This window comes from Marmota monax, unplaced genomic scaffold, assembly GCF_021218885.2.
Source record: "Marmota monax isolate L192 unplaced genomic scaffold, Marmota_monax_Labrador192_F-V1.1 WCK01_AAM20220418_F8-fsc00082, whole genome shotgun sequence".
Classification (NCBI taxonomy): domain Eukaryota; kingdom Metazoa; phylum Chordata; class Mammalia; order Rodentia; family Sciuridae; genus Marmota; species Marmota monax.
In genome coordinates, this window is record NW_026695207.1 from 4,367,692 (window position 1) to 4,380,199 (window position 12,508).

Genomic DNA, 12,508 nt, shown 5'->3' on the forward strand with positions numbered 1-12,508 from the left:
TGGAGTCACTCAATTAGAAGTCCTGAGGTGCCACACTATCCTCACTGCTGGTGGGACTGTGGACAGAGAGTTTTTCTGCCTCCTGGGCTCCCATGAAGAGTCAGGGAAAGGGGACCCGCACAGCCCTCATATCATCACACATGGGCACTGCACACACGGCTCTGTCACTTTCTCATTAATAACTGTGAACTATTTTTCTCTGTCAACACACAAAAACCTGTTTATAGCTATGTATTTTAACATAGCTGAATCTAATTCTACAGATGGACCAGGATTCAATCCCTATTGTTTAGCATTTAGCTGTCTCGTCCTCCTTAGTGTCAGAGAAGCAACAACATCCTTGACATAGATGGGTTCTCACAGAAGTTACTTCAAATATTTCAAGGACATGGGTTATCAACCCTATGGTGAATACTTTTTAATATCATAAGCTCCCTTGATCCAGTCATTCTCAATCAGGGTTCCACAAGAAAATTAAGGCCTAAAGGAAACTGTTTGAGTGACAATTTTCTCCGTTCTCTCAGAGATGGTATAGAGTTAGTGCTAGAATGATGGGCATGGAGAGAAAAACTAACTTATTAGATACAATGGATGCCTACAGCATCAGACTCAATTCTTTCCCACATGAAAAGCTGCTACTTTTAATACTTCTGTTCTTTCTTTTTCCAAATTATCTGTGTGTTATGCAAATGATCATGACACTTTATTCAACACTTATTTGCTGGGTGTCTCCCTTGTAAGAGACACTATCTTATGTGTTCAGGATATACCAGTGACCCAAACTACCCCTTCCTAAGAGTCATTTCTACTGGTGAGAGAGAGTAACAAAAAGTAGTGAGAAGTATTCAGAAAAATAAAGCAAAGGAATGTGATGTTCACAGATATTTTAAGGGTAATTTTATGAACTTTCATTGAAACAAAAATGTCTTTTGTAAACATTGCCTTATAACTACAATTAAGTATTCAACAGACAACTATACAATTAAAACAACCCATCTTTAAGTTGGCAAAATAGCTAACCTTATGATGTTATCATGTGTCCAAATCCATTTCTTATGACAGCAGAGCAAATCAATGGCAAATATATATTCCCAAATGTTATCACTTAAGTCTTCTCCAAACTTCTCACTGGACTGAAATTCTGTTTTTGGACTTAGCTGTATGGTCAAAAGTAGCTTAGAAACCATGATGCCAACATCTACAGGTGCATTCTAACAAATAAAAAAATAAATGAATTAAAAAAATAAAATGAGTCTCAAATATAGTAAACCTCAAATGTATGGTTAGTAATCTCAAACATTAAAACATGCAAATGCATACTTATTTAATCTTAAAAACAACTTTTTCAGTTGCATTTTGAATAAGAAACCATGTTTCTGTTAGTCATAATACTCAGCATAAAATGATTACAGAACAGTAGTTGATAAACCAGGATTAAAAAAAATAAATAAATAAGGCAAGATGCAGAATTAAATCAAGTAGAAAGAGTTTAGCTATAAGCCAGATAGGAATACAATTTTTCCTCAACTCAAATCAGAAAATAAAAGTTATAAAATCCATTAATAATTTTTTTAAAGGCCTTAAAAACATTTTAATATTCTGTTCTTAGGATTCTGGAGTCCAGTTTGCCTTTTTCAGAAATCCACAAAATGGAATATGACAATGCTGGACAATTATATCTGGCTTCCTTCACAGTTGTATATGGTACTTTTTGATATTTATCCATATTGCTGCATGTATTAGTACTCTGAACATTTCTTTTTATCACTGAATAGCAATTCATCATATGGATTTGCCACTAGTTGATGGTCTCCTAACCTCTTGATTGATAGACATCTGGATTAGAGCCAGCTTTTGGGTATTATGAATGTATTTTTGTGAGTGTCAATGTGTATGTCTTTGTGGATATGAATTCCACTTCTCTTTAGCAAATACCTAAGAGGGGAACTGTTGGGCCCTTTTTAAAAATACACTTCACTCTATAAGAAGCTGTCTGTCTAGTTTCCAAAGTACTTTTATCATCTTTTGGCACTTCCACCAGCACTACATACAAGTTCTAATATAAAAATAATACATACATCATGCACACTTATATTCTCAATACAAGAAACCTGGGTTCAAAAAGTTTTGGTTTTGGAGCATTTTGGATTTAGGTTTTTATACTCAAAGTATAAAGTCTATGCAAGTATTTCAAAATCCACAACACATGAAAGCTGAAGCACTTCTGGTCACCAGCATTTTGAATCAGCGATACTCCTTCTAGAGGAGGATGCCTGTGTGACTGTGGGTGTCCCCTGGTGGGAGTCAGGAAGAAGGTTTCATCTTCACTTTCTTTTGCCATGATTTGGGGATGGAACCCAAGGCCTTGTGCATAGTACATAAGCCAACTCTTCCACTGAGCTAAACCCTAGCATGGGAAGTCACCACTGTTAAATGACCCACTGGAATTTGTGACAGTACCTTACATCACATACATTGATTTGTCCAAATAGACTGTTGAAGAGGTGATTACAGACTTGCTTTTTTTTTTTTTTTGTACTGGGGACTGAACCCAGGGGCACTTAGCCACTGAGCCACATCCCAGCCCTTTTTTATTTTGAGACAGGGCCTCACTAAGTTGATGAGGCTGGTTTGGAACTCTTGATCTTCCTGACTCAGCCTCCCACCTCACTGGGATTACAGGTGTGCACCTCCATACCTGGCCAGACTTGCTTTTTAATAGTCAAACTTGGAACCCCAGTACCCTTCTTGTCCCATTTTTATAAAAAATAAAAGCTTAAGGAACACTGACATCTACAAGTACTTAAGAAGGAAAGTAAAATTCAACTCCAAACATAAGTCATTAGAGTCTTTAAAAGATAAAAGTAACACATGCTCATTAAAAAGAGAAAGGCAGATAAAAATCCACCCCTCGCTGATTTTACTATCTCTGCTTACACTGTACTATTGTCAACTGAATTCCCATTAGATAAGATCTATGAACAAAAAAATGCCAATCTAAATACTACTTCAATACGTTAATAACCAAAGAAAAACAAAATTAATGAAAGGTAATAGAAAAATCATGTATTCAGAACAAATACAAATTCCACTAAGAAAAATATTAAATTCAAAAAAGCCTAACAAGAAGAAATTTAAGTATCAATTTTTCCACCTAAGCACCTATTGTAGAGCCAAATATTTTACAGCTCTTCCAAGACCTTTACCCATATATACATATGTATGAATTTCATCATTCATAAAACAAACTATGTAATGTCATCTGTATTGGGGTATAAAACAATTGTTAAAGTAACACAATCTGCAGTTCTACAATTATTCCTGGCCTGTCTCGTGAACATTTAATGAATAAAATGCATAAGCTAAGGATAAAATGATATTTCAAAGGACCTAATATGTAGATGCCTATGAACTAATGAAAAACTACACACAAAGCCAGATAATAAACACCTATGTAAAAGTTTACAGTAAGGTATTATAAGAAATAAAAACAGCTCACCTTTTCCCAATTGAGAAAGGCTCTCAAGCAGTTCAGAACCTCTCCCTTAGCACGTTGCCTGGCAACCAACTGCATGGCTGTACTCATCACCGAGGGAGAGAGAAATACATCATGCCACATGTTGGCAATAAACAAAGTCAACTTCTCAGACTCTGGAAAATCTACAAGAAAGAAAACAATACAATAAACCTCTGTGTCTGATCAAGTGAATAAATTACAACTCAAGAATAAATTTTACTTATTTCACTGGTGCCTGGTAACACTGCATCCAGAGCTGAAGGGAATGCAAATGGATGGATGAAAGCTCTGCTCTTGGGAGCTATATCAATATCCACTCTTTTCTCCCCCTACATTAGTATCTTTTCTTTAGTTATACTTTAAATATATTACACAAAAGTATAGCATTGTATGAAAAAAGAAAAATAAGCCAAAACTCCAAAACAAAGAAAATTCAGCAAGAATCCTCTCTCCAAATTTTCACAGTCTCAGATTCTTCATTTGACAGTTGTCACTGCAGGGAAGTTAATGCATTCATACTGGCTGAGCTTATGTGCTGAACACAAAGTTTCTGATTTGAAGAGTTTTTCTTTTAATGAATTCTGAATGCCAAGATTTCTGCTGCAAATACTTTCTTTCACATTCTGGTTCTCCTTTTAAATTAACTGAAGTATAGTTTATATACAATAAAGTACTCTCAGTACACAGTTTGATGACTTTCAACAAATGAATAAGTCCATGCAACTACCACAGTCATAATGAATACTCACCATCCCCAAACTTCTAACTCCAACCCTGAGTCCTCTGACCCCCAGACTCCAAATCTCTGATCTGCTTCTAGCTACTATAAGTCAGTATGCCTTTCCTCAAATGTTTACTCACGGACTAGTGTAATGTGTCCTCTTTTCCCATCATGTGGCTATGTGCATCAGCAGTCTGTTCCTGTCCCCGCCAAGCAGTACTCAGTTGCCTGGTGGAGCACAATCTGTTTCCATTCACCTGCTATTAACACCATTTCCAGTTATGGGCCATTATGAATCAAATCTAGTACAATATTTGTATCAGAGTCTATGTAAGGATATGTCTCTATTTTTGTTGTACTGTACCTAAGAATGAAATGCCTGGGTCATATAAGTGAATGTCAATTTTATTTCTTCAAAAAAAGTTTTCCAATGTGGTTATACAGATTTTTATATCATTTGTCCTAAAAGCTCATCTTTTTCATTTCCTCTGTTCTTATCTATAAATTTTTTTTTTTAAAAAGTAGGTAGCTCAAGGCATAAACTCATTGCACTATTTTGATCTATTAATTAAGTCCTATGTTTATCTGATGGAATTTCTTCTTTTCACTGGACTTCACAGATCCTCTCTGCCCGGAATTCTCTCCACATATATACCTCTTCTATATCTTCACACCTCAAATTCAAAAGTCACAAAGACCAAGAAGACTTCCCTGACTCCTGCCAGGTGCAGTGGCACACACTGAAAATCGAAGTGGCACACACTGAAAATCCCAGTGGTTCTGGGGTTGAAAGTTCAAAGATAGCCTTAACAACTCATCAAGGATTTAGCAACTTAGTGAGACTCTGTCTTAAAAAAAGGGGGGGCTAGAGATGTGGCTCGATGTTTAAGCACCCCTGGGTTCAATCCCTGGTACAAAAAAATTTCCCTGACTCCTCACACTATGAAATCCATCTTCCAAAGTATAATTCATTCATTCAACAGATGGTTAATGACTGCTAACAATGCATTCATCTGGGGGTAAGGACAGAGTGTAAATGAGACAAATTCTGTCCTTTCAGAATATACATTCTAGAGGGGGAGAGATGGCAAACGAAAAGATGTATGAGACATTGATTAAGTGACATGAAGGCAAAAAGAGGAGAATAAGAGATAGAGAATGACTAAAGAAGGATGTGAAGTGTAAGTAAGCCCTAGTGAAGTTGAGGGAAACAAAGTGAAATCTTTGAAAACAAAAGACTGGTGAGAATGAATTTGCTGTGGCTAAGAAAGAACAAGAAAGCCACATGGACTTGGCTGAGCCCACGTCCCTCTCCTCTCTACCACCCGTCACTGTTAAACCCAAAGAGTGTTCATGTGATGCTACTTGGTCTTTCAGTCCCACTGGATAGTCACACCCGCATCTGATTTTGGTCACCGCAGAACTCTTAGCAAGCACCTAATCATGTTTGCTGAACAAATGAGTGAAAAAGTTAATGCAGAAATAAAGCAGGCAGAATTTAAAGACTTTCTGATGCACTAATAAGTTCCATTTGAGTATCTGTTCCCTATTTAAAAACACTGATGACCTAATACAAGGAAGAAGGACTCCTGATGTGATTCCTGAGTAGGAGCTAAAGAAATAGTAGTGAAGGGAAAAGATAATCTCAAAACAACCCTTGGCCTCAGAGGCCTTTTCATTTCTCTCCTACACACTTCTTTCATTAGCTTAAGAATTCATCCTATATGTGCTACCCTTTTCAGTTAATGGCATAAAAGTGTGGTTTGCCATTTTAAAAGTGTTCCCATATTTCATGTAATTTTATCTCATCCTAAAGCAGCAACAAAGAAATAAAATAAATATACAGTAATGAGAGAAACTCTAATTATACACAAGTGGAAGTGTTATGTGCTGACACAAGTAAATTTAAGTATTTTTCTCTACTGAAAACCAGGTGCAGTTAGGTATAGCTAAAGCTACTTATGCCCTTTAATAAATGCACAAAACACAACATTACCTTAAAACATATGTGACAGACAGCTGAAAAGCATAGATCTTTGCACAAGGTAACAGAGCAACAGCATTTTTCTCATACAAAATCGTCACCATCTAAACATACCTTCCTTCAGCAGACTATAGCAGAACAAGCGAGCTCTTTCCAGGTCTCCCAGTTGCCGGCAGATGCCCACATACACTCTGCACAGGGCATGGATGTAACTGTGGTCCCTTGATGTCTTCTGAACTTTTAGTTCTGAGAGAATAGAGTGAAGCAAGCAATCTGCCAAATGCTGAAGTGGAAAAAAATAAATAAAAAGGCAATGCACATATAGTATTTATATTTAGTCTACCTAAAATAGCAAAAGATAGCATAATTTAGTATCTATTGGAAAAATAAAACTGGAAAAATATTGAAGTTGCACAATACTAATAGAGTTAACAAACGATAACAACTTCCCAATATGGAAAGCCCCAAGTTCGGCACAGGGGTAAAAAAATCCCCTTGCTTGTCTGCTGCCTATGATAGGTAACACTACAGATGCCAGATCGCAAGTATAGACGTTACTGGCTTTCTAGTTTCACTTCTACAACTCAAATCATAATTTCCTAGTGCATGCTCAAACAATCTGTGTGCATGCATGTGCGTATGAAGCCCTGTGTTCTAAACTCTCGCAGACCCTACATGTTTAGATCTAAAAATACTGGGTGGTATTTTTCTTGCTCAGAAAGAACAGCAGCATGAAAGGACAATTTGAAAACTCATTCACTTGAAAAGAAACACCCTTTCAAAGCTACTTGCAGTGCTCTTTATGCTCTCTGAAAGTAAGCAATCAAAACCAAATCAACAAAGTACTTATGCCTCGGGACTCCAAGGATGTGCACATAACCACTGAGCCCTGGAGGTCACCTACATGAGGTATCACTGGATAGTTAGAAAACATGCAAGTACTGAAGTTTTAACAATCTATTGTGTGTAAATCTGAACAATCCCTTTCCTCTCCTTTTAAAACAAAGCATTTGCTCCTGTCTGATTTGTGACATCCATTACTGAAGAGCCTTTCTGTAAAACTCTCAAGCACTTAAAAGTGTATATACTGGTATTCAATGAAAAGAAAGGATCTATTGAGTGATAATTTGATGCACTGAAGGAAATCACTGTAAGCCTTTAAAAATGACAAGATTAAGTTGAAATATGCAATTTTAGTCCTGACAGATTCTTCTCCTCTAAAATTTTAAGTTGTTTAATTAATACAAATTATCAAACCTCCAGTGTCTTATTTCAAATTTATAAAATGTTGACAGAAGTAAAAATTTGTCCTAACAATTACATACATAATTCTTAACCTGTGAAATTGTGCTCAGGGTCATCTGCACTCTTTGTCACAGGAGACATCTGCCTTGAGGACCTGCCATTCATAAAGCACTAGAGAAAAGCAGCCACATACCTTTTTTGCTGTGCTAAACTCATATACAACTTCTTTCTCCTGGTCTCGCATTACGGGCTTTTTGGAGATGTTTCCCACGTACACATGACTACGAATTACAGGTAGCAGGTCAAAAGAAGACTCAGCAACTTTCTTGAGAGCATGAGCTATGGCTGTGCCTTGCAAGTCCACGGCTTCTTCTGTGCTGACAGAGAACCGAGACACTGGACTGCCAGCTGGGACAGAACTCTCCTCCTCTGACATGACAACTTCAGCCTGAGGGAGACTTCCCGGGAGGCTCTTGTGGACTTCTTCTGCAGGGGCTCCCCTGGTGTCTGGTTCTGGGGACTCACTGTCCAGGCGCAATCTCTTTGCACTCTTTAGTGTGGAAGCCGACAGTGCTCTTTTCCCACCTGACTCCTGCTGAGTCCCCATCTCTCTTGACCTACCTTGGCTAGCATCACTGGCAGAGCTGCCCCCTGTTTTGATGAAAGCAGTCGATTTTGAAGTGATGGCTTTGAAGCCAATCAGAGCACTGACGGGCCCTGGTGCGGCCTTACAGTCTGCAGAGGAACCTCGGGAAAGCTGGATGTTCCCCTTGAGGATGTTGAGGGTCCGGGCCCTGGCAGATAACTCTGGGTACATGGTATCAAGAATTTTGACAGAATTCTCTTGAGCCCCTCCCCCAGCAGTGTGACCAGGAGCGCCAGGTGGGAGTCTGCCGGGCACAGGAAGTGCATGCTTTGGTGTGGCTGCACAGAACTGCAAAGGAGAGGACACTATCCTGCCACTGGTTGTTGCAGCAGATGGAGATGGAGAGGGCCCTGGAGAAGCCGGCTGGGGGTCTTCTGGCCATGGAGACATCATAGGAGGCACTGGAGTTTCACATGAGGGAGAAATCTGGCCAGCAGGAGAGGCTGGCGGGGAAGGACTAGAACTTGATATCAGAGGAGAAAGTGGCTGTGAAGTCCTTGGAGGTGTTGCTATCAAAGGAGCGAGCAGAGGAGGCAGAGGAGGACCCACTTCTTGCCGTATCTTGCTCAAAGTGTCAGGAGAACAATCTGTGGGAGTAGAGGTATCTGCATTTGCCAGAATGGGCTGAGTTTGACTTCTTTGAGTTTTGGTGTTACCTCTTTCCCCCAAAGGCAACTGAGGAACCTCACTCTGATGAGTTTCACCTTTGCCTGATGCCAAAGTCTTTACTGGTTTGTTTGACTGATCTTTGTTTGACATCTTTGATCGATTCTTATTTTTACCAGATGGCTCTAGTTTTGAGTTATAATATGTGTGATCAGACGCAACATTTTGAGTCTCAAATGTTTGATCGTATATTTGAGAACTAATCCATATGCTGGGCTTAACAGGTCTGTTCCGCAAGCGACTTTTATCAAAGTTGGTACTCTGACCACTGTTTGAAACATCCTCTTGAGCACCTGAAAGATTACTGCCACAAGGGGGCTCCTGAAAGGGAGGGCCCATGTGACTGGTCTCTGGGGACTTCTCCATAGAAGTCCCTGAAACAAACCCAGCTTCTAGCCCTCTCTGATCCTGAGAAACAGCTACGTCCCCAGGAGCATCACACAGTATAACCTGGTCCACATCTGGTGAGACAGACACACCGCTAATGATTGTCCAGTTGTCCCCCTTTTCAATGACAAGATTCTGATCCTTATTTATAAGTACATTGATAACTTCTGAGGTCACTGTGGATATCTGACACTGAAACGTTGCCTCTGCCTCCCCACCAGAACTGTGCTCTGTGCTTGGCTGCATTGTGGAGTCAGGACACAGGGTCAACAGCCCCCCCTGTTCTGGCAGGCCCTGCTCTCCAATGTCAGGGGGCTTGGCTGCATCCTCAGGTGTGTCCCCAGGATGAGATCCATCACTCACGGGAGAGTCACTTCTACTGTGCCCGATGGTGGTAAGTGGGAGCAGTTCAGGGGTGTGGGATGTAGAACCAACTGCTGCCTGAGATGGGGCTTTTTCTTTCAATTCTTCAGTTGTCAGGCTATCAGGGATATTTACAAGAATTAAATTACCAGTATCTTTACCATTACAGTCCTCAGAGTTTGTCTGCAGTTCTTGCCCAATCTTGGTGAGAACCTCAGATAGCGTTTCCAAAGAACACTGAGCAAGTTGACTTGGATCTTTTAAAGAACAGTTATCTTCTTCAGATTCAACCCACTCTTCGGAGGTATCAAGTGTTTCTTCTTCACAGGATTGCTCCCTACATTTTTCTTCGGAGATTCCACTTTGCTTTAACTCTTTGTTCATTTCTTTGTTTGGGGTTCCTTTACTAGAACATTCTGAAACAGAATTCCCTGAACTAAAATCCTTTAGCTGACAACTTTCAAGAAACATTACAACTTCTGATGTAGAAAGTCTGTCTATGTCCGTGAAAGTACTTATGTTAAAATCTTGCAGAGCTGAAGTCAGATAAGCCACCTCTAGGGAAGGTCTCGCCTCAGTTGCTCTAGCCCCTGGACCTCCCAAATCTTCCCCTGTGTCACTGGTGGCACTCTGTTGTCCACTCCCCAGGATGGACTCAGTCTCATGCTCACCCTCACTGCAGCTAAAGGCCTCACTCCCCTCCACCTCGGTCTCCTCTCCTCCCTCCCGTATGCCTGTGTAGCAGTATGAGGTGCCAGGAAGACTGCTTGGGGAGATAACTGGTGTCTCCTCATCTTTTCTGCAAGACACTGAAGAAAAAGCATCATCTGTGGTGACGATGCATTCGGGAACGGTGCCACTAGGCATTCCAGATGCCAACTTTGAAAGCTCAGGAACATTCTGTGGTGTGCAAGAAGGGCTTGCAGCAGTCGGGGCCTCAGTGACAGGTCTTGCTATGACTTCACCGGGCACTTCAACGGGACAACTTCCTGATACCCTTGCTTCAGCTGGAGGCAGCTCACTGCCCTCCACCCCACATGGGTCTGAATTTGTGGTGTGAGGAGATGGCCTGGACTCCCTTACCTCTCCCTGCACTGAGTCTTCCCTCACAGGGTCTTGGCTTTGGATGAGGATGTTTTCAGATGAGAAAGACAACTTACTATTTGGGGAACAATCAAAATTTCCTGCCGGTAAAGATCCACTTGGAGAACTGAAATCTAGTTTTCTACAAGAGGCAGAAATTTCTGGTGAAGTGCTTTTCACAGCAGCCACTCCCTGGAGGTCTGATGTCACCTTGTCCCCTTTTCCACATTTCCCTGCAGAAGAACCATCATCAGCTTCGTTACCACAGTTTTCTGCTGCTGAGGTGGGCTCATTCCCAGGAAGTCTCACATGTTCCAAGTGAGCACTTTCAATCTTTTCAGGTCTTATCTGCTTTGTGATAACTGACACTTGATTAGACAGTAATGAAGCAGTGGCCTTGAATTCTACTGGACAGTGATCTTCTCTGGGAGATTCAAGCATGGCTGATGAGCCTCTATTCTGTAATGCTGACACTGGCTTTTCTAACTGCTGATTAGTCTTTTGTTCATGTTCTGAGGAAGCTCTCAGACTCTCTTCACCACCTCTCCTTAATAAATCACTATGGTGCCAGGAAGTGCTTTTAACAAGACTAGAACCACTCCTGACTGAGCCAACCCGAGGAGATACTAGTGAAATCAAATCTGATTTACGGAGTGTGAGCTCAGTTCTTGGATCTTGACTTTCACACTGCCCAGCTTTTGTGACCTTCCTAAACACTGACTGAGAAAGTGAGTAGACTTCGGGCATGCTTTTCATGATATTTGTATGTTCTCTCTCCCTGCTCTTCTGTTCATCAAAATTAGATGCTCCCAATTCAGGGCTCAAAGCACCCAAGCTATTCTTCTTCAGGTTGCTTTCTCTTACAGAACACTCTGGTGGCTCAGACTGCAGAAGTAAGGTGTTTAAAGTTTTAGTTGGTAACTTTTGTTCTGAATGATGAAGTTCAGTAGGGATTATTTGAGTTGGAATATCTGCTTCATTAATGTACTTTAATCGTGAAGACTGGGGATGACTGCGAACAGACACTGGTACCGAGGTAGAAGAGGAATGAAAACTGGCTTTAGCATCAAGCCCTGCCAGACTCATCATATCTCCTGGATCATCCTCCTTAGGTTTAGGTGACTCTCCCACAGTGGACCCTTGCACATCTTCTCTTTCCTTTGCCAATTCTCTAGATATTCTCTGAAAATGGCCAGAACTTGCTACACAGTCTGATTCAGAAGTAACTTCATCAGGAAGGGTCCACTTAGTGAATTGTGATTTGGGTGAGCCTATCACTTTGGATGAAAGGGTTTTTCCTTCAGATCCGGTGATTTCACTTAATGGCCTCTTGCCAATGGGAGAATAACACAACCCTGACTTCCCAGTGGTCACCTCCTTCTCTTGGGCTAAGCTGCCCGACAGCTTCTCAACCCAGAGACCCCTAGTGGGCTTATGAGATGTCTTCTCTGTCTGCACACACTGAACCATCTCCCTAATCTCTACCTGTCTTTTGGCCTCATCTAAAATGTCTCTTTTTCTATCACTCATGAATTCAGATGAAACTGTCCAGTGCTTTTCCCGAGCTAAAGAAGATGTAGTTGTTGAAGGTTCTCTCAGTGTTGTTGTTAAAGTCTCAAATCCAATAGTTGTCACTTTATTTACTGCCAATTGATTTAGAGCCTGGATAGCTTCATGTGATTTGGACTTCTCCTCCCAGATACTATTCTCTTTACTTTTTCTAGATAAGCCAAAATAATCCTGTGATTCAGTTGTATCATCTTCTGAAAGAGAGTCAGCAGAATTTTGCAGCTGGGCTGAGTCATTATCACTGGAATCTGTATACTCTCCAAAGTACGTTTCCTTAAAACAACATGAATTATACTAGTTAAACTCTCATTCAACAGACTAAACATG

At 40.6% G+C, this 12,508-nt stretch overlaps 1 protein-coding gene across 1 annotated transcript in view; it reads right to left on the reverse strand.

Annotated features, from left to right (window-relative positions):
• Nucleotides 1-12,508, reverse strand: part of Ice1 (interactor of little elongation complex ELL subunit 1) — a 56,672-nt gene that overhangs the window by 10,700 nt on the left and 33,464 nt on the right. Inside the window, exons 12-15 of the mRNA XM_058574502.1 lie at nt 7,661-12,454; nt 6,337-6,505; nt 3,500-3,660; nt 1,021-1,211 (exon numbers count right to left, since the gene is read on the reverse strand). Of these exons, the coding sequence (XP_058430485.1) occupies nt 1,021-1,211; nt 3,500-3,660; nt 6,337-6,505; nt 7,661-12,454 (5,315 nt within the window). The remainder of the gene's footprint in view (nt 1-1,020; nt 1,212-3,499; nt 3,661-6,336; nt 6,506-7,660; nt 12,455-12,508) is intronic.